This window comes from Epinephelus fuscoguttatus, linkage group LG15 (genome assembly GCF_011397635.1).
Source record: "Epinephelus fuscoguttatus linkage group LG15, E.fuscoguttatus.final_Chr_v1".
Classification (NCBI taxonomy): Eukaryota; Metazoa; Chordata; class Actinopteri; order Perciformes; family Serranidae; genus Epinephelus; species Epinephelus fuscoguttatus.
The window spans coordinates 12914425-12937268 of NC_064766.1; the positions used below are offsets into that span (position 1 = coordinate 12914425).

Sequence of the window (22844 nt, forward strand, 5' to 3'; positions counted from 1 at the left end):
TACACACAAAGGTGTAAATGTCTCCATCAAATGGAGTTTATGATGTGCACTGTATATTAAACAGTACATTGTACGTTATTTTCCAACCAACTGATTAGGACATTTTATCTCAGCATTTGGCTGATAACTGTTCTTAAAGTCAGCTTCTAACTACATGCATTTCATTATGCTTTGCTTTTGGTAACGGGCATCAAACCAGCCACTTCTCAGCAACATCAGCAGCCAAACTGCTTCCCGAATCAGGATATTTGAGTCCCGGAGGATTACATTATCCCACTTGTATTCAAGGATAAAAAAAAACACTCCCAATTCAATTATTCCCCCGTGGAAACAGTGTGAAGAAGGGAGGCAGTGGCAAGCGTGGAAAATCCTTTTTTAACCCAAGTTTGTGTGTATGTGTTCAGGTTTTCAAATGTAGACAGGCTCGGTAGACTCAGGACTGCCAATCTGCAGGGATTGTTCATATCTGGCACCACCTAGTGGTTAAACCTGGGCTGTGCATTAAGTTTCTAACATGAAACACTGAATGTAACTGATTATATTTTTTTATCTCATCTTTTGTCATACATTAATTATGAACAATTTAGATTAACACAATCCTCAGGGTTTGTATCAGAGCTGGAGGCTGATTTGAGGTTTGACTTATCCCAAGTTTGGACCTGGTATAATCCCAATGCACTAAATAAAAACTGATAACATAGTAACAGGCAGGCTTTGTACATATAAATGTTTTAGATCTGTGGAGTTAAAAGATTTAATGTTAGCTACAGGTTTGAAAATGAAGTGTCAAAATGCATAATTTGAATGGTCAGCATTCAGACATCAAGGACTTGCAATTTACCATTTAAGACTTGTGACTTGACCTGGACTATTCCCAAAAACATATTCAAACATTTAACTAAAACAACCTTGATGATTGGTATGCTGTAAACATAAAAGGACAAGGTCACAGTTAAATTTATTTATCCTTTATTTACTCAAGGTGGAGACATCAAGCGTCCATTTAAACCGTTCTCAGGAGTTCTCTGCTGCACGCTCATACAGGGCACTGTTGCAGAGCGGCCACAGTCGTGGTTTGTTAGATATTGTGCAAATACACTGAAATATTTAGAGGTTAGGTGTCTTGCTCGAGGGGAGAAAACCAACATCTTACTTCAAAGAGGTTTCTCATGCTGGTAAAAATTTCTGCTTAAACAGTCCATTTCCCCCGCTGTTTTCTGAAAACGTGAGCTTTAATTGACAATATAAAATTATTAGGACTTTTACATCTGTGAAGTTGATAGAAGAAAGTTGCACAGGCTCACTTTGTTTTCACTGGAGTCAAGAGATCTCTACATATGTGTCAGAAGGAACGGTAAAACCAGAGCAGTATGGTTATTTCCCCTAAAATATTTACCTGCTGACTTATTTCAGCGCATTCTTGTATGATTTATTTAATTTGATTTCTCCTTAAAACAAATGCAAACAAGGTTTAAATAATTTAAAGGGACAGTTCACCCCCAAATAAAAAATACATATATTTCCTCTTACCTGTAGTGCAATTTACCAATCTAGATTGTTTTATTGTGAGCTGCTAAGTGTTGGAGATATCGGCCGTTCAGATGTCTGCCTTCTCTCCGTCATAATAGAACTGGACGGCACTCGGCTTGTGGTGCTCTAAGTGCCAAAAGACCTAAGTTTGAAAAACTCAACAGCACTATCTCTTTCCAGAAATCATGACCCGGTAAATGAAGATAATCCACGGACCTTGTTGAGAGCAGTTTCAGGTAGGAACTATTTTCTGTCTGCCAAACAACACCAGCCAACTGAAGCACAGCACAAAAGGAAGCGTGCATCTCATAAACGAGAGGCTCATGCTCGTGCGCGATGTAGAGATTACTAGTGTCCTCCTTAGCTGAGCTGTGATGCTAGATGAGCTAGCAGTAGATGCATGCTTCCTTCTGCGGGATAATGTGGTTGGCAGGTAGAAAGAAAATAGTTCCTCCCAAGACACTCTAGATTGATTTATAGCACTACAGGCAAGAGGGAAAATAATAATATTTTGATTTTAGGGTGAACTATCCTTAAAAACGAAACTTGTTAGAAGTAAAATGCTGTATTTTTAAAAAAGGCTCTCTTGTAGGATTTTGTCACTTATTGTCATGAAAATGCTTACAAATATTTAAATATTAATATTGTGTTAGTCTCATATAGGGCTAAATAAGTTGTTAAATAACCTGTTCATGAGACAGTTTCTGCTGTTCACAGTAGCATGTAGTGAATTAAAAACACAATACTGTAAATTCATAGTCGAAATATCCTTGCTATTAGCAATACATTCAAACAGCCACAGTATCCAAAGGCCTGTTTCAGCCACAGTAACGTATCAAGAAAACCAACACATAACATGTATCTGACAACAAATATTAGAAACATCTGTATTCACTGGGTTGTGCTACAAAAAATGTGAAAATATTAAAACCTTGTCCTTTTTTGTCGCATGTGACCAGGAAAAACAAACAAAAATAGTTACATTATTGTAGAAATAATTATCACAATCATGCACTTTGACTGTAAAAAGTAAACATTTGTCTCAAAACCCACATCTGGGATGTTTAAGTATGAAACCTCCGTTAAAAACTGTGTCACTTTATACAGATTCTGGTCCATTCTGCTCAAAGTTAGAAAACATAAATTATTTACAGTGTAAAAATACATCTTACTGTCACACAGTGTCGGCCCTTCTATCAAGAACTCTGTCAGTTTGTGAGTGAGACCAAATAAAAAAGGATAACAGACAATAATGAGGAAACAGTGGACATACAATTCATAAAATCACATAAATCAGGTGACGGTGCAGAAAACTGTAACAGCCGTCACAACAGTAAAACCACCTTACCACCAGAATTTAAAGGGTCAGTTCATCCAAGTCACAAATACATTTTCCTGCAGTTAGCAATATCTCGCCAAGTATGACTGGCGTCTGATTATCTCTGCTCCCATCTCAACAACAAAGCCTCTTTCCAAAAACAATGCACCAGTCAGCAGTTTACACTGGAAACAACGGCTAACAACAGAAATCTTGGCAACAACTGCTCTTAAAAGCTTGGCAAATAAAAGTGAATCTACAGTATCTGGATGATCACATATTATGAGGGATAAGTCAGAAAATTTGTGATGATTTGAGTGAACTGACCCTTTAAAAGTCAATGAAAAGCCTGAATTGAGTCTTAAGGCCCTGAAACACCAAACAGTCAGGTGTTGGTCAATGTTGGGGCCACTGGTGAGCGTCTGTGGCCCTAATTTGCGGCAGCTTTCTTTCCTACCGATTCAGCAAACTGAATCGATGTTGGCGAATGCGGAGCCCGTTGGTGAATGAAGTAACTCTGATTGGCAGTTTTGCTCAGCACATGAGCAGAGAAACAGAAGTGAGGAAAGTAAACAAAGAACTAAAGTCAAGAGGCAGTGAGACCAAAACAAACTTGTTACTTAAGATTATTTTTCTTTAGGCATTGAGCACTTTAGCTAAAACAGTTTGTGATGGTTTGTGTTATTGTTCACTGGTGCACGGTAAATATGCTCTGTTCTGTCAACATTGGTTTGTGTTGCTAATGTGCTAACTGGCTAACTAGCATCCAGACGGTCTTCCAGTTTCCCTTTTTGAATGATGAATACAGACTACCGCCGTCTGCTAGTGTGGAGAGTTATTTGCTGTCACGCATGCGCAGAAGGTTCATGCTGGTTGGTTGTTGGATGAAGTCCTTGCAGTGTGTTCATGGGCAACCTTAAGGCCAAGACACAGTCAATGTGAGGCAATGCAGCAGAAGGTCTTTGTTGCTGCTAATTCTCTGAAGTCGGTTTGGTGTGTCTGGGCCTTTAAGTGTGAGGTTCCTACTGATCCAGCTGGACTGTCGATGTCACCTCAGATCTAAGACGAGATATTTGACTCTTTTCACTTGATTTTTAGAGGAACATGTGGAAAAGTGAAGCCAGTGAAAGGACATGCTTCAGAAAGAAGTTCGCTTCAACTGAACGCAGTGGAATTATCTGTTACCACTTTTTTTTCATGTAGGAAGCGAAGATGTTTTAATGTACAAATATTTAAAAACATTAAAGTCTTTGACACAATCATTTTATGGCTCCAGGTTGAGGCTGACACCTCAGATCCGATTAGACATCATCCTGGTGTTGAGTTTCAAAAAGAACGACCGCAGCTCGCACAACGGGCACTTTGGCTTCTTCCTCTTCTTTTTACTGCTCTTACCTTTCTTGTACACTCCATTATATTTTCCCTCCTCGTCCTCCTCTTCTTCCACCCAGGGTACCCAGGCTCCACTGTGCTGGCTGGGATCGGCCCGAGGGTCGTCAGGAGGAAAATAAACCGGCACGGCTGTTCGGTTGTAGTAGGCGAGTCGGGCCATCAGCTGCTGGACCACATCTGGTCTCTGGTCTGCCAGGTCCTGCCGCTCGCACGGGTCGGCCGTGATGTTGAACAACCAGACGTTCTTGAGCGTAGAGGATTTGGGTCTCGATGAGACAGCACGTTCAAGGTTCCACCAGCGACCAGGGAGAGTGGGAAGTACCTGAGGATCAAAATGTGCAGTTAGTTATGTTCTTCATGATCAGTTCAAACAGTAGAGTTAAAATAATCCTACTAAAATGGGTCTAAAGGGGTTGCAGTACCTGTGGGGGGACCCAGTCTCCATGGCCTGGGTCTCCTGTTAGCAGCTTCCAGTCTCCAACTCTGATGGCAGCCTGGACCGATGCGTCCCACACTGGCTGGAAACTTAACTGGGGCACTGGATGGGACATGTTATGGTGTTGGAATAACGTCCGCCTGGACTTTGACTTTAAATGTACTTTGAGCTTTATCTTGGATTTTGGTTGAGGTGGTCTTTCCCTGGACAGGTTCTGTTTCTGGGATATGTTGCGCCTGGATTTTGACTTTAAACGTGATTTGATATGAGGCTGAGTTTTAGGGTGAGATGTTCTTTTTGCTGATGGAGCACCGCTGTAGTGGGACTCCAGAGGAGGTTTGTAATGTGACTGTCTCTGCTTCTGAGGGTAAACTTTGGTGGTGGGTTTGGGTTTAGGTTTGGGTTTGAGTTTTGACTTTGGGAGGGGTTTAAGCTTCATTTTGGGAAGTGGCTTGGATTTAGGTTTGGGATGAGGCTTAGCAGCAGGATGGGGAAATGTTGGAGGTTTCTTCAACTTGAATGCTGACTTCTGCTTTGGTTTCTGCATCAGGATCCTCTTCTTCTTTGGATTCTTTGGGCCTTTGACTACTGATAAATCAAAGAGAAACAGGTTTGATGAATGAGGAATACACGCTTCTTTAACCTTCATTGATGTTGTACAAGATCCCCCGGCAGATATTGTTTTTACATTATTCAATTTTTATGTCACTTAGGTATCTGTAAGAGGTGCTACTGCTTACATGTCTTTATTCTATACATCCCTTTTTACCACCCCATTAACTTATCTTACCATACCATCTTCTCTTAGCACCAAATGTCTCTGGTCATAAAGCAAAATATGTTGACCTGATGATGGTCCTTGGTAAGACGTTAAAGGAAATAATTCATACAAATATTTCTGTGAGAGTGGAAAAACAGATTATACTCATAAACAAGATGCACTGACACCTCGTAACCTGAGTACAGAAATAGCTCTCTGAGTACACCAACTTCTGGTAGTTACCTGAGGGTTCCTCTGCGCTGGCGTCCCAGCTCATGGTTTGAGCGTGAGGTTTGTGCAGAGGGTCAATGTTGTGAAGGATCTCCTGACGAGGTGACTCCTTCCCTTCACTGATGGCGGGCCAAACATCAAAACCATCCAGCCCATGACTCTAAGAGGGAAATAAGTGCACTCATATCACAGAGAACAGACACATCAAGTCATGTGTAGACTAATGAGAGAGCCCTTTTATGTGTGCAATTAAGTACTGTGGAACTCTGACAACAGTCTTGCTTCATTTTACCACACAGGAATAAATGATAATAAATTTCCTTTGGTAATAGACGCTACCGAGTTCCTGGATTAGTCAGATACTGTCTTGATTGTAGCCAAGATAGCCTTGTTTATCTGCTTTGGCAATGGAAACCTACTCACATATGATGCCAACAAAGCTCTTTGGGAGCTGTACACACACTGCATTGACGTGCCAATAAAAGTAATATTTACATCTGAACTAAAACACAAAGCGTCTATGTAGCCAGTTGTCTAGAAACACTGCACTTATCGTGATAGGTCAAGAGCACACTTATCTACATGATAGCAAATACAGACAGTTTTACAGGAGCACTGTAACCTGAACTTCGGAGGCCAAACTGAAGATTAATGTAGATGGAGCTCCTCATTCAGCTCCAACCGTGACAACAAATAAACTCATAAACATGAAATCGGTGGGAGACACTGAGCGAGTCAAGTTACCACAGGACTCTAGCAGAGCAAAATTTGCCGAGACAACTAGGAAAACATACAGAACATAAATCCAGTGTACTCTGAAATGTCTTACAGTAAAGTGATTGCTCGTATCAGGAGCTTGGGTGGCCGCATCCCTAAAACTCGTCTGTTTTACAGCACAATAAAATGGTTAGTAATGCACTCAGTGAGAGTGCCTCTTCTGTGGTACCTACTCTCTTATACTGATAGGGCTCAGAAAGCATCAAGTAGGAAAAAGGAGAAATTGCAAAAATATTGTTTCACTGACCTGACTGGTGTTTCCCCCGGCCAGGCCCACCAGTGTGGGGAACCAGTCAGTGATGTGCATTAGAGCCTTGGAGACCCGTCTCCTGCGTTTTAACAGGGGGCTGTGCACGAATGCCACTCCTCGGATTCCACCTTCCCAATACGTACCCTGGAAACACAGTCAGGAAGTTTAACAGTTTGTAATGCCATTCTCATTAGTATGGGGGTAGGATAATGTTACGGATATTTCCCCCTTCTGTTTTTGAAAATTATTCTATCCACACAACCTTCGTTTAACAAATTACACACCAGAACACAAGGATGACTCCAAACTCTTGCCCATGCAAGCTGTCTCCCGCACTCTTTGCTCATTGCAAAGGTCGTAAAGCACACAGACTATTGTTACTTTTTAAAAACACCTATTGGAGATCTCATCACCATTGTTTTTCCTTTGATACAAGTATGAAGGAGCTCACTCCTAGATAAAAGTAATGCTCTGGACATGCGCACTCGTCAACAACAATCTCACTCTCAAAACTGTCCTGCTATTTGCTTGTTCAACCAGTCCTGATGACCCAAAACTGTCCTTTCTGTCAGACTTTAAACCACAGAGGCCGAGGCAAAGCAAATAACACAAGGTGCAGCAGATGCCTCCCTTTGTCTGTGAGGTGGTGCAGCAGTCCTAACTTTTAGTGTAAAGTAGTCTTTAGACCAGGGGTGTCAAAATTATTTTAGTTCATGGGCCACATCCAGCCCAATTTGATTTCCGTTGGGCCGGACCAGTAAAACCGTTGGACAATAACCACACTTCAAAAGGTTCCCTTTCTTTTAGTGTAAAGACATAGAAACATTCAAATTCAGTCTATCTACCACTCACTGTCATTACGTGTAATTCTGGCATCAAAACACAAAACTAAAGTTGAAGCTATTGAGGAAGCAGGTTGATTTATCACCTGTCTTACAAACCATTTACAAATCAAAAGTTTTGGCAGTGCCTTAGCAGTCGGGTTCCACCAGTATCGTTTCAAGTGGGAAGTCTGATACAGATTCTTTTATTCTGAAGCTGCTGTCTGACAATATTTTGCACAGTGTTTAATATCTTTAAATATGACCACAAAAAGTATTCATTGTTCTCGGAGAGAACTGTATTCTGGTCAGGGTGGAAGCCTTCGAAGCAACATTTTACATGAAGTATCTACTCACTGTTTAAACTGCTCCTGAAACCTGGCACCTCTTAGCCTTCAAAAGTACATCATTAGGTGAGTAAAGTCACCCAGTGGGTCAGACTAGACCCTATGGCAGGCCGGTTCTGGCCTGCTGGCTGTATGTTTGACATCCCTGCTTTAGACTGAGCAGTCCAAAAAAAACGTAAACAAGCGGGCAGCCCATCGTTGTTATTGTTTCAAGCTCATTACACAAAACAACAATGGGCATGCGCGAGTTGAGAAGATGACATCATCGTTTTCCAAAATGCTCTGTTTTACATGTTTACATAAAACATAATGGGCACAGCTATTGTGACGTCACCAATTGGTCAGTGGACTCCTGTTTTGAAGCCTCAAGTCAGCCAACGGCCTTTTGGCTGTTGCCATCTTGGTTGTTTGGAGCCAGTAGTGACCATATTTACAATGCAAACAAGTGGGTTATGTAAAAATTCACCTCCCGTACAGCTGTCATGAATGGGGAAGTTAACAATGGAGACCAAAACCGTTTTATGTACCAGGCTGTTAACATGTTTATTTCTGCTGTAAAGTCAGGCATTTCAACATGGAGGTCTATCGGGATTGACTGGCTTCTGGAGCCAGCCCCATGTGGCCATTAGAGGAACTGCAGGTTTGGCACTTGGTGTTGGCTTCATTTTTTAGTCCCCGAGGTTGCCTCTTGCGCCAAACAGATACAAAGTAGCCGGAGTTTTGACAAATCTACCTCTTAGATGTCATTTTAAAGCTATAGTGCGTAACTTCTACAGGTCCGTAAATGTCCGTTTCACCCAAGCCACTACTAGAGGAGATGATACAATGCTGATTAAGCTGATCGGCTCCTAACATCTCGCAGTATTTTTCAATATATATCATTTTTAGTATGCGTGTAGACCGGCGACATTCCCGCGTTGGCGCACAGGAAATGCTTCCTCACAACAAGAAGGGAGGGGGAGGACGAGCGGAGAGTGTCACAGCAAGAAGTAGAGCGCAGGTAGAAAGTGAAAGTAACATGGCGGAGAAGTGGCCGAGACACGGTTCAGAAGTGGATCTTACCACAAAGAAAAGGCCTGGACGTTCGGCTGAAAGTCTATTAGCAAAGAAGGAAAGTGACCGACGGAGAAGGCAAACAAGGATTTGTATTGGCGTCGCTTTTCCTCGGTGGAGAGCCCTGAGGGAAGACATTGGGCTGAGGGCAGACACGGATGCTGCCTTGCTGCTGTTGGATAAGTAAGTGACTTGGTTTATAATTATATTATGAGTAGTATGTGTTGCTGTTACATGTACTGGACCTAGTAGCCTACTTTATTATTTTCTAGGAAATGGTGCTATGAACGTAATGTAATCTTAGCAGCCTGGTGTTCGGCACGTTGTGTAGCATTGTGTACACGGTGTGTAGCGAGTGTTACTCTGTGTACATGGTGTGTGGCGAGTGTTACTCTGTGTACATTGAAGTGCCGCTGGCTTATTAGTTGTAATAACGCATTATCCGCTGGGAGGCGACAGAAGTTACGCACTATAGCTTTAAAATATCTTGGTTTTAGTAACCTAAAACCTGTCTACTTGTGTGGACAAGAGACCGAAATGTAACTTAAAATGTTTCACACTTATAGGTAAAAGACTAAAAGTTTGTAACCATCTTCAACAATTGCTGAATTAATATCTCCTTTGTCCTAAGATCTTTACCACTTATGGGGCTAAAGGCCATGTTGTTACAAAAATCAAAGGGTTTATCTGTATAGTGGTCACTTAGACTCAGCTTGTCAAGCTCAGCTCTACACTGTCAGACACGTAAGCATTTTAAAGGGATAGTTCAACATTTTGGCAAATTTGCCTATTGCCGTAATCCCTATAGTCATATGAGTAGGTACATTACCTTTAATTGTCAGTGCGTGCTGTTCTGAGATCGGTGGGGCAGAGCTGCCCGCTGAAATGGAGGTGAATGGTACAGGTCCCTCTCTCCCTCAAAACTAATCAAATACACCATCAGATGAATCCAAAACGCTCTTGTGGACAACTTGTAGCTTACACATTCACCACGCTATGAAATAATAATGTAATATTACAAGACAGAGTTGTTTTGAAGTCAAATGCAGAGCCGAAACTACATTCCAGACATACAGTACTTGCTGGGCGGAGTGATTTCAAACAGCGTATGTTTAGTGCAGTTACTTCCGTCATCAAAACAACAAGTTTGTTGAGAAGAAGCCAGAATATACAGAGGAAGAGTTACAGGTTTTGGAAGAAGAGAGAGCAAAAAGAGAGGTTGAGGCTGCTGAGCAACCAGGGGCTGAGGGGAGACCCAGAGACGGTGGTGTAAATGTGGGGCTTACTGGCCACTTTATTAGGTACACCTGTGCAATATAAATACAGAGTACACCTCAAAATAATCACCGGAACACGGGGAGAACATGCTAACTCCACACTCATAAATCATCACAACTCCTGAGGGAACAACAACATAAAATGTTCCCTAGCAGTCTGTTTATTCCCAACAACGAGAAGTAATGCCAGTCACTTCACTATATGCTCTGGGCAAGCACTTATCCATAACATAACCACAACAACATTTGCATTTTAGCCTTATTTACCATGCTTGGGTTGTAGGCTAATGTTACTCAACATGGAGGTAACGTTACAGCAGAGAGATTGCTGAGCGAAATACACAGCGATCACTTACCACTTCTGCTCATTTTGTGATGCCGACAGATGGTATGACAGTATCTTTCAAGAAAAGCGTTTGAACCATTCCTGAGCTTCTGCGCTCCATCCTTTCAGTGTAGTCCTCCAGTAAAAAATGGTTGGAGCAAACAAACATTTTCCGGACCATTTCCACAGGCGTGTTGGGGTCGATGTCCAGCACAAATAGCCACTGTTTCATCCTGTCCGTATTACTGGTTGGAACTACGTGAAACTTCACCTTGCTCCATGTCTTCGGCTTATTACTGCAACCTTTTACAATACATGTGTAAACCATGATTTACAAAAACACTTGTAAACATTCCTCAAACCTTCTGGTGTGTCCAGCTGACGATACCGCAAATGGCTACAAGCAATAACAACGGCACTGTCTCAGCTGCGCACTGTGTCACTCCGCCCAGTGGTTTACTCAAGAAAGTAGTTCAGAGTATTTGCTTCATGTGTCGTAATGTTACTTAATTATACATTATTATTTCATAGCGTGGGGAATGCGCAAGCCATGTGTTGTCCACTAGAGCGTTTTGGATTCATTTGATGGTATATTTGATTAGTTTTGAGGGAGAGAGGGACCTGTACCGTTCACCTCCATTTCAGCGGGCAGCTCTGTCCCACCAATCTCAGAACAGCACGCACTGACAATTAAAGGTAATGTACCTACTCATATGACTATAGGGATTACGGCAATAGGCAAATTTGCCAAAATGTTGAACTATCCCTTTAAGGTCAGCATATTCTCCACATATGGTATGTTCATATATTAATGTGCCAGCGAGTCTGACTGTAAGCAGTAAAATTTATGTACAAAATGTGAGAGGTTATGAGTACCTTTCGGCCTCGCAGTGGCCAGTTGCTCCCTCCTGTGAAAGGCTGGGCACCATTGTCAGTAGAGAAGATGATGACGCTGTTCCTGTAGTATCCATATTTTCTCAGAGCATAGGTTACATTTCGGACCGCTTCGTCCACTGTGGACACCATGGCAGCAAACTTCCTCCTGGCAACGTTCGCCATGTCACGGTAGGGGTAGATGTAGGACTTGGGAGTCTGTAGAGGAGTGTGAACTGCCTGGAGGAAAACATTATGTATATATCTTATCATGGTATGACCATAGTTTATTTAATAAAGTGAAATTAATTTTTTTTAGATCTGCCAATACTGTCAAACCAATATTGTTAATGTTATTTTGTTTAGCTAACTCACTTTACTCATCCTTTTCATCCACTTCTACTTCAGTTAGTCATTTCCTAAATTTCCCAGAATGCCCCACAACCCTTACAATGAGTCAGTTGGAACTCAGTGTTGTCTGCTTCCTACTCGGGAACATTTAAAATGAAACAACTCTTTGTTTTGCTGTTACTTGTCAGGGCATCAGCTAGATTGCCTCAAACCCCTCAGCCCAAAACTTCACATCAAATAAACATGGCTGCCCACAAAAATCAACAATAAACCAATATCACTCTTCTGTGTTTAAACTCTTTTACCCTCTTTTCTGAATGCTTTTAATTCAATGGTTTAAGGTCAATGTGGGCCACACAGTCTGTAATAAGTTTCTGATGCTCATAGGAAAACAAACACTTTAATGTGGCCTCAACGTTATTCCAACATTTCTGACTTCCCACATCGAGGCATAAACTAACGCAGCATTGAAAATCATTTCATGCTCTGTTGTATTTGACCTATTTTCTGCAATTATTCATGAATAAAACAGCTTTCTCTCCTCATTCTTTCTGATTTTTAGGGGCTTAAACTTAAGTCATGTTCCAGAGATACTTTACATGGATGCTTTCATTGACATTTTTCTGATATCAAATCTCAGCGTGATACCTGGAGGGAGAGCAGCAGGAAGAGCGGCCTGCCCGTGGGGTCGTGACTCTCGAGGATCTTGCGAGCTCTTTGTGTGAAGAGCGTGGTGGAGTACTTTCCTTCCTGGCCCCACGCCACACCCTCGTCGTCATGGAGATCGTACCCACACAACCCAGGGCCATCACAGGACCCATAACTGGGGACAAATGGAGACGTGAGTTAAAGAACTAGACAATGAAAACATAAACACCAATTACTCTTATCTGTCCGGGTTATTTCTTATAATAATAGTAATCATCATCCAGTTTTACCTGTAGTAATCCACACTTCCTGTTAAGGAACCAAAGAAAGTGTCAAACCCCTTTCTGGTGGGCAGGCACGCCTTCCTGGAGGGAAGAAGAAAGAGATACTGTACACAAGCAGCTTTCAAAGCTATTAAGCTGAGGAGTTTTCCTAGTTAGATTTACGTTCTTTTTTTGTTCTGTTTTTTTTACGCAAACACATTGAATGCATCTTCGACACTGAAGAAACATTAATTTCCTTCTTCAAAAAGATCTGCAAAGCCGAACAGTTTTTAACCTACATTGTTTACGTCCATGTTTGCTAGTGTAAATCACTGACAGGAATGTAAAGGGGATTAAAACGTTGCTTCATGGTGCTACTAATGGTCAAAAACATCACAGGGTGCCTTTAACATGTAGTACAAACTACAAAAAACTAGCATTACCGTCAATTTGCACTTACATTTTACATCAAGTCTGTGAAAACATAGATGCTTCACACACATCTTCCCCTGACAGCAGAGAAGATCTTTACAATCAGCACAATTTCAAGGTGGGCACCCAAGATTAAGCCCCTTTCCCACTGCACAAAAAGCCTGCTAACACCTGCTAACATCTGGCTTTTTGATCCAATGTTAAAGGTTTTCACTCTGCATGACTCTGCAGTAGTCACAGGTATTTATCGGCTCCAGCTCCAATCGGCATTGATGGAAAAACAACACCCGAGTAAACTCACTAATTTTAGCTGTTTTACAGGCCAGATGCAATGATGCACCATCCCAAAATACCGTCCGTCTCCACCCAAGCAGCGCTCAAAGATCAATCCAAATTAGTCTGCACTGTGTTTGAAAGAAAGACAGAATAAGTAGGCAATATATAAATAGAAGTTACCACTATAACATTTTCACTGGCCTCTGTGCTCCTCTTTACTTTTAACTGACCTGTTCTCCAGCCTGTCTGTGGCATTGAGCATGACACACCAAATATACTCACACACACCCAGAAAGGCATACTCATCTGCTGCAGAGTCATGTGCACAGCTCTGGTCTACCAGCAATGGTAAAGGAGTCTAAAGCCTATTTTTAATGGGTTTACCTGTGTTTAAAAAACCTGTCCTGAGCTATAACATTAAGTGATGGCCAGAAAAGTGTTTTAGTGGAACATTGAAGTTAAATGTCATCACTTCATCCTCTTATCCTTGTACACATTTGGGTGAAACTTCATCATAACTCGCATTTATGGCTGAGTTATGGCTGAAAACATGTTTTGTGAAGTCACAGTGAGTTTGAGCTGAAGGCAGACATCTCTACAGCCGATATCTCCAACACTTGGCAACTCAGACCAAAACAATCTAGACTGATAAACTGCACTGCAGGTAATAGGCAAAAATATGTATTTTTGATTTGGGTGCATCTGATTTGTTTGGAATATAAAAAGTGTTTGGGTTAATAACTCCATAGTATTGATGTATTTGTTAGTAGTGAGCGTAGGATAGAAATACATGGTCGTGCTCATCCACCTGCGAAATCTCCACCTCACCTGTAGAAGCCCAGGTGCCACTTCCCGACCATATGCGTGGTGTAGCCGGCGTCGCGGAGCCTCTCAGGCAGAGTGTCCATGTGTGAAGGCAGACAGCTCGGCTGGCTGGGTCTGATAATGGAGTGCTGCAGTCCCGTGTGGATCTGATATCTGGAGGAGGAACAAGTAAAAGACTTGTTATTGGCTTTCCACCAGACTAACTGCTCACACAGGATCTGCTGATAGGCCTCACAGAAGAACCAGGGACTCATTTATCCTCGCTGCTGCTAGGCTGCCTAATCAATAATCAGATCATTCACTGCAGCTGCCTTGTCTGAAGCAGAGCGGTTGTCTTTTGATTTTGAGTTCCATTTCTTTATCTCTCTTCATTTTAAATGTGCCCCACGTTCTTATTTAGCATATTTCTGGAGATCAATCAAGTCTCATGTCATATCGAACTATTCATTGTAACACGCAGTAAAAAGATATTGAACAATTATTTATAGCAATCTGACAATAACATAAGAGAAAAATAAGATAAACACTTCCTTGTTTCAGCTTCTACAATGTGGGGATAGCTATTTTTCTTTGTTTTATAACTGTAATTAAATATCTTCGGATTTCAAACTGTTAAACAATAATGAAGATGAATAAATGCGACTTCAAGTGAGAAAAACAGATGAATGTGTTTGTAACAGTTTAAAGTACAAGTTGTTCTGTACAATGTCTCAAAGACAGACACTCCCCAAAGTGGTGTCAAAATCCAGTCCAGTATCTCATATGGCGGACAGATGGACAAACTGCCAACATTTCATGCAGGAAGCCAGTAAAGATCAGCTGTACCTGCCCGTGATGAGCTGGCTGCGTGACGGCGTGCAGATGGGCTGAACGTAGTAGTTCTCCAGCGTCACGCCCTCCGCCGCCAGTTTGTCCAGAGTGGGAGTCTTGATGGTCGGGTTGTGGTAGCCGATGTCATTGAAGCCCTGTTTTAGAAGTCATGAAATGGTTTTGTGTTGGGAGGATTCAGACGGAGATGATTTACACAGAACATTTGGCCCATCCATCTGGAGCAACAAAATGAACTTGACGGTTTAAATACAACTTTGGCGAGTCCTTTTCTCTCTTATGTGATACTTGTCTCCCAGATGGTTGTCATTAGAAAGGTTACAGACCCCTGATATTCCTACTCAACTCTTTATATCTCCCTGTATGTAGGAGTCATTTTTATACTGTATTTATTTGTGTTTACATCTCTGACCATGTGTTTTTTGAGATAACTGATAGAGATTTACTCAGGTTGCTACATGAGAGAGACATGCAGTTTTTGGTCATGCTCACGCAGCACCGTGACACCCGCCTTTGTTTTGTCACTTGTACCTCCTTGTGAAACATTTTGTTTTTTTCATGTGAGGAGCAAAGAAAAAGAAAATGTTGCAACAGCAGCAATAAATCATGTCATTGGAAGCACGCATCATTACAAAACCTAACAGTAGCAGCCGTGTGATGGCTGTTCAACGCCAGCAAATAATCAGAACCATAGCCCGACTGATACAGATATTAATATCTATGATCTTCCAATCAGTTTGTACAGAATTGAATCTGGGTTTTAATTGTTTATTCTCTCATACAAGTGAAAATACTAAAAGTTTTTTGGACTTTTTTCTGTCTTACTGCTGAAAAAACGTTTTGACTCAGCATATTTTTCCAATTTCATGCCACAATGAAACTATTAAAATATTTGGAACCCCATAATTTGAATAATATTATCACCGGCAGCTGTGGTCCACAATGTCAGAAATCATCCATTCTCATATGTCATATCATATTTGAAGTCTTGGGTGTAATAACATACTGTACTTTAAATACTGGTGTTGTAGTAGATTAATATCTTGTCATACATAAGAGGTAACTGCTGCTAGCGCATGATTTAACAGGAGACATTCACAGCTGCTCTTTCACACACACCTGGTCGTCCGTGAGGATGAAGATGATGTGCGGCTGGTTCTTCTTCTTCGGTTCTGTCTCATCATTCTGAGCGTTTCTCTCATTCTGAATTGGTTTGGTCCGCTGAGCACACAGGCAGTCCAGGCTGAAGAAAACACTCAGCACAGTCAGAGCAGCAGCAGCAGCCTGCATCTTTAATGCAGGAACCCTACGGAGAACAATGACAGCAACAAAGAAACAATAGAGTGAGAACTCATACCAAGAAAACACCAGGGAAGTAGCTTAAAAATGTTTGAGTCGGCACAAACTCACACACGCATGCCATCAGTGGCGGACTAACTGTAGATCATAAAACCACATTTGAGGTGGCCCTTGCCAACTTGGCTGTAACTGTGGTTTGAAACACATCCATCTGGTGGGGGGAGAGCTAAAACTCTGAGGAGGTCTTTTTAACCATTTGCAATCTTTTGGAAGCGAATAATCCTAATAAAAAGTGATGAAAATATTAGTCGTGCCTGGGAGAGCAGAGACACACCAGCTTGAATGTGACTTTTCTCACGTTCCCACAGTCTTATATGGTAATAACAAATATATACCGTGATAAAGTCATTTTTCTGGAAAAACAACTGAGCAACAATTCATGAATATATTAACCAGATAGGGACATCTGCTTTTGTCTAATCCGGCAAATGAAGAGACAGATAAAGGTACTTAAATTATGTAAAATCCAACACTAGCATGACGAAGTCCTGCACACTGATTTGTGAAATTAAAGGGAGAGCTGTAAAGAGCACGTTAAAGCTGTAATTGGTATATTTTAAAAAACAACTCTTTGTTGTAGTCTATCAGCTGAAACTGTCACTATTTTAACACAGTAGTACATGAGACAGATAGTCAGTGTCATAGTCCTCTGTCTCCTCTTACTGCTTCTAATGGCATTTGCAAAAATCCACTGCAACTGAATGAAAACAACCAATCAGAGCTGAGGACTCTAACGCAGCCGTCCATCATGTCAACTGTCAAAACTGTCAAACTATATGAATCACGATTCTGTTATTGCCTGTTTCTTGCCTAGAACATTTTCAGGAACACATTTTAGTGCACTGTTTACCTGTTAAAGCTGGAGCTGGATGGAGCAATCACTCTGTATTATTTACTACAGAGTAGTACACTTACAATGTAAAGGAAACTTAATATTCGGTTTTTATCCGTCTGTTCTTTTGACTCTCTGACATGTCTGCTGATGTTGGAGTCGTGATAGTGCTGCAATAGATTTTAGAGCTTAACCTAAATGTTACTGTCACTCTTGATTGATCTGTCAATTATTTATTCAATAAATCAATTGATTAATCTGTCAATAAATGTGACAATTAACTTTCACAAGTTGAGAGAGCCCGAGGTGACGCCCTCAAAGAGCTTGTTTTGCCTGAGCAACAGACCAAGACCCGAAGATATTCAGTTTTAAATTACACGAAACAAGTACACATTTTCTGCCAATTGATCAACAACGTTTCAGCACAGGTAGACTACATAATGTTCGCAGCTGTTGTTTGTATTGCGCCATAAACCTTACATTACAACGTAACTCAGGACAACATACTCTGGTCTAAAAGTTACCCCCGAGTCCACACAAGACTTCTCTGTGACAGAAACCATGAACAAGCTTCTCAAAGACAACAGCCCATTTTAGAGAGCCTCCCTGGCAGACGGTGCATCCTGCTCCAACTTTTTCACAAACAAAGGGGTGACAGAAGTGGTGTGTGATTTATCAAGGCTGATTCACTGGTCGTGAGCAATACATGAAGGAATGCTGCCAGACGTGGTTGTAGCCTCGTCGGAAAAGAACGGTTGTTCATCCATACCTAAAACACACAGCTTAAGTCCTCTCAGTCAATGTTTCAGGGTTGTTAAACTGCTTCACATTAGATTTTACAGGTATTTCCATCGTCTTTAACCCTTTAATTTTGTGCAGGTTTGACATGCAGCTTAGTATTCTGTAAAGGAAAGGGGGGAAAGCAGATTGTATGTGTCTGTATCATCTAGGACATGTTTACAAACTTCAAAGCCCAGAGCTGCAGGCAATGTTGATTTTATGTGTGGGAGTAAAAGCAGCTGTCTTGGTCACAAAGCTGGTGGCCATTAGTTCTGTACTGATGTCTGAACTGGGTTCCCATTAGGTGAGCTACTGGTGTTCATGGAAACAGCACACACACACACCTTTCCCCTCTACTTCTGTGTAAGTGTGTGTGTGTGTGTGTGTGTGTGTGTGTGTGTGTTGGACATGAACCCCTTTCCTGTGACAGCTCTGAGTGTGTTAGTTCAGACTATGCAAGCACAGACTGGTCCTGCATTAAGCTTGCTTTGAAGTCTGCAGCCTGTATCAAGTTACAAATTAGCTGAGCCCCATTAGAATCACAGCATTTATCAATATCAGTTTTAATTTTGATTTTAACTCTGACATCACACTTTCACCCAGGTGCAAATACTCCAAACAACTCCATGTGATGTTTAAAGTCAGGACATTTCTAATTGAATGTAAATCTATTCCTCACAACAGCCGTGTTATTTCAAAGCCAGGCCTGAATCAATACCTCGATAGTGGATCAATGGGAGTGAACGGCTCTTCTCCCCCTCCTCTCCTCTTCCTCTCCGCCACTCTTCAGTTCATTCTTCAGTCCTCGGGTCTGTCTTCAGCTCGCAGAAAGTTTGGTTTGAGTAAAGTTTGCAAGAGACGCCGCATGTCCTCAAGTTTCCACTAAGCCTCCCTTCCTTCAGTCTGAGCGTCCACACTCCCAATGAAATACGACCAAAGTCAAGACCGCCACAGCACCGCGCTCACACTTCCGGTCTGACTTCTCAAAATAAAACACTTCTCTGAATGTGAATAATTGGGCTGTAAATGACAGCTAAAAATCTTTGAAATACAAATGTCAAGCATTAACGTTCTCCTGTAACAAATGGAAAGAAGCTGAATGCCCCTATCCTTTCCTAAAGTAACATAACCTTATTTTTAAGTGTTATTACATATCACTGAGCTAGCTTGCAAGCTAATAAACTAGCTTACCTAGCTACTTCTGCACTGGCTAGCCCCTGTTTCTGTCTGTAACATCATAATTAACATTTTTCACATTTCATACTTTGTCGTGGATGGCCATTTCTGTGGTTAAGTAATAAATGAATGATAAAAACATATGAATGAAAAGACATGAATATATTTGTGGCTGGGTTGGCTATAGTTTGCTAGTAACCTTGTTAGCTAGGAGGCTAACGGTCGACCAAAAGGCTGACGTAAAACTCAGATAGTGTCAGCTAGAAACCTGGACATTTTTTTATCCCCCCCAATTGATATTAACATATCATTTGGCTGTAGGTTGGCGGCAATATCAGTCAACAGAGAAATTGACTAGGGACTGTTCATTATCTATGAGAGGGTGTCAAATAATTTTTTGGCAGCAGACTTTTTTTTTGCCATAGAGGAGGAGAATACAATTTTAAATGCATGTGTTTTGTATTAATTTTACAACCATTTAAAAAAAAAAAAAACAAAAAAAAAAAAACATGCCCTTCCAAGCTGGCTTGGAAGGCATAATTTCCTAAAATTTGCCAAAATTTCACCATTTATCATAGCCAGAAACCATGAAAACAGAAATTATAACTGGATTTTCAAAATTCCAACAGTCCTTGAACACATTATGATGGACAAATGTGTCTGTCAGGAAAAAAACTTAACTAAATCTAAGCTTAATGTAGTGATATTTATCAAAATCACTTTATTCTTCAAGTCTTATGTAAGCTTTTACCAAAAAATAAACCATTTGCAGTAACTAACCAGCATCCATAGCAACACTGAAAAACCAAGGCTTTATTCAACTCCAGGATATCATCTTCAACATTCAACTTTCAAACATCATTGACTAAGTTTTTTATAATCTAACAACTAACTTATGGTGGAGGGAAGATCATGCATTTCCCCCTAGTCACCCAGGGAGGCTCAAGGAAGAATACTTGTAGCTTCGGGGAGAGTCAAAAAAACAAAACAGAAAAAAAAGATAATAATAATAATAATAACAACTTTATTTGTATAGCACTTTTCAATATAAATAACAAAGTGCAGCATAAAAGTGCTGTAACCTGAATTTCACAGCATAAAATATCAACATACACTCAATATCAACACAAAATACATACAAATTAAACATTACATCAGCTTAAACATTACTTTATAAAAGCCTTCCTGTAAAAGTGTGTCTTGAGGAGCAATGTAAAACGAGGAACAGACTCTGAAAACCTGATTTCCTCAGGCAAATCGTTCCAGAGTCTAGGGGCCCTGCTTGCAAAGGCCCTGTCACCTTTTGTTTTTAGCCTAGACCTTGGAACAGCTAGCAGAGCCTTATCAGCGGATCTCAGACTGCGAGCTGGTTTGTGTGAGGATAAAAGGTCTGAAATGTAGGCAGGGGCTAGCCCAAGTCTGGCCTTAAAAACAAATAAAAGAATTTTAAAATCAATCCTAAAATGAACAGGCAGCCAGTGCAGGGATGCTAAAACAGGGGTGGTGTGGTCACATTTTTAGACCTAGTTAAAAGCTGAGCTGCAGCATTTTGTACTAACTGTAGATGGTGAAGTGATTTCTGGCTGAGACAGGTATATAAGCTATTACAATAGTCAAGGTGTGAAGAAATAAAAGCATGGACATAGCTATGGTGACATCACCCATTGGTTAGTGGAGTGCTGTTCTGAAGCCTCAATTATGGTATTTTGGGCACCTCCATTTGGTGTTTTGGAGCCAGAAGTGACCAAATATGAGCATGAGGCTGGAGCTAGGGAGGAACAAGGAGCGGATCTGACTCACAGACTGCAGTGACTGGTAGCTACACCTCACAGACAGCCTGTTACTCAAAGTGGCCCCACCCTTAAATATGCATAACTTTGGGCCTTAATAAAATGTAAACAGGTGAGTTAGAAAAAAAAAATGCACCCCACAATTGTCAGGAATGTTTACATTAGCTATAGAGACCAAAACACTTTTTTTCCCAAGGCTGTAAACACATTTATTTCTGCTGGAAAGTTGGACATTTTAACATGGGGGTCTAAGGGGATTTACTCTGTTTTGGAGCCAGCCTCAAGTGGCCATTTGATGAACTGCAGTTTTTGGCACTTCTGCGTCAGCTTGATTTCGTAGCCTTAAAGGTTGCAGCTTGGTCACACCCCAGTCACCCCCTCCTCTGATAAGTAAAGAACAGTCCCTTAAAACAGTTTCTGCCTCCAGAGCAACTTAGTCTGAGAGGAGAAGAAAAATATTTGTAAGATTTGTAAAATAGCTATGCAATAAGCAATGGTCCTCATTAATGGTAGTATTTTAAAATCAGTTATGAAATTGTTAATGTTAGAATATATTTTCTGTGTTCATAACTACACTTCGCCTTCTATTTTTAATCATGGTACTTTTATTTTGAAGGCTAACATGCTTAACTTCCGCCAGTCTAGACTTTATTTGTGTACCCTGACACAGGGAAAAACGGTAATAAAGTCCCGCAGCCGTTAACACCACACGTTTAACGCCTTTACGCTATCCTTACTCTAATATGTTTCCTGTATATAATGATTATTGTCACCGGTACAGACTTCCTGTCTGTGGCTGTGTGATCCCGGACAGAACATCAGCCGAGCGGTGTGACTGCAGGCTGTTAACCAGGCACAGCGGCCAGCTGGCACTCCGGACAAAACCAGGAATTTCTCTCTTTACGCAACTAACTGTGCGGATGCGAAACTGCATCAAGTCACTGGAGACAAACCAGGGTGAGCCTGGACATACATCCGATTTATCAAGAAATAAAAGCTCCAATTATCCCTGTATGGGAAGTGGGGTGTGCTGCAGCAACAAGGAATAGATCAAGTTAATACAAATATAATCAGCAGACATTAAGAGCATGGTAATTAGGAGTGTTTAAATAAATTAAATATTGTCTGCATCATTCATTTTAGTTAAAGAGCCTACAATAGAATAAAGATGTCAATATGGTCAACTGAGCTTAAACAAAATATTGAAAATATATAGGCATGCAGAGGTAAATGCAGCATTTTTAAATATATGAAGACAAATTAGAAACTTGAAATTGGCATCAGTCAGTCCACAGAAAGTCAGGTATTAGGACAGGAAGTGTGTGTGCAGATGTGTAGCCTATGTCTCTTGACTTTTGCACTGTGTTAAAAGTTAAGCACCAAAACACCAAGACAAATTCCTTATATGTGCAAACCTTCTTGGTAGTGAAACTCTTTCAGGTGTATAAACATCAGTTAATCCAACTGAGTAGCCTGTGTTAACTTAACTAAATGTTAACTAAATGTTTATGAAAGCCTGGAGGGGAAAAACCATTTATTTTCTCTGCTTGGTTTGAGCTGCACAAACTTGTTTGTAAAAACTCAAAGACATGTTGCAGCTCGCTCCTCAAATTTGTGCTTTTATTTTGAAGGTTACGAACAGAAATCCTGATTGTGAAATCATAATTGACTCTTTCGAGGATGATGAATGGATGGATGAATTGAGGGGATGGATGACTGACAGTGTTTATTTAAAACACCTAAACGTAAATTAGGCAGAAAGACTGAAAGTATGAAGGAAAACTTGTTTTTTGTCCTGGAGAAAGGACTTCTTCTCATACCCTGTCTTCTGACTTGTGTTATTAACAGTATTTAAACAGTTTGTCTCTGACAGATTCGAACAGTCTTGACTGTT

General features: G+C 41.0%; 1 protein-coding gene across 1 annotated transcript; it reads right to left on the bottom strand.

The window, feature by feature from the left end:
* Nucleotides 1–952: 952 nt before the first annotated feature.
* LOC125902428 (arylsulfatase I-like) lies at nucleotides 953–18964 on the bottom strand. Its single transcript, XM_049598755.1, has 11 exons — nucleotides 18703–18964; nucleotides 16133–16319; nucleotides 15011–15150; nucleotides 14189–14338; nucleotides 12680–12754; nucleotides 12390–12564; nucleotides 11394–11630; nucleotides 6692–6838; nucleotides 5680–5827; nucleotides 4663–5264; nucleotides 953–4562 (listed from the first exon to the last, which is right to left on the bottom strand). The coding sequence occupies exons 2-11, from the start codon at nucleotides 16301–16303 to the stop codon at nucleotides 4140–4142; spliced, it is 2268 nt and encodes a 755-aa protein (XP_049454712.1). The 5' UTR covers nucleotides 16304–16319; nucleotides 18703–18964; the 3' UTR covers nucleotides 953–4139.
* Nucleotides 18965–22844: the final 3880 nt, after the last annotated feature.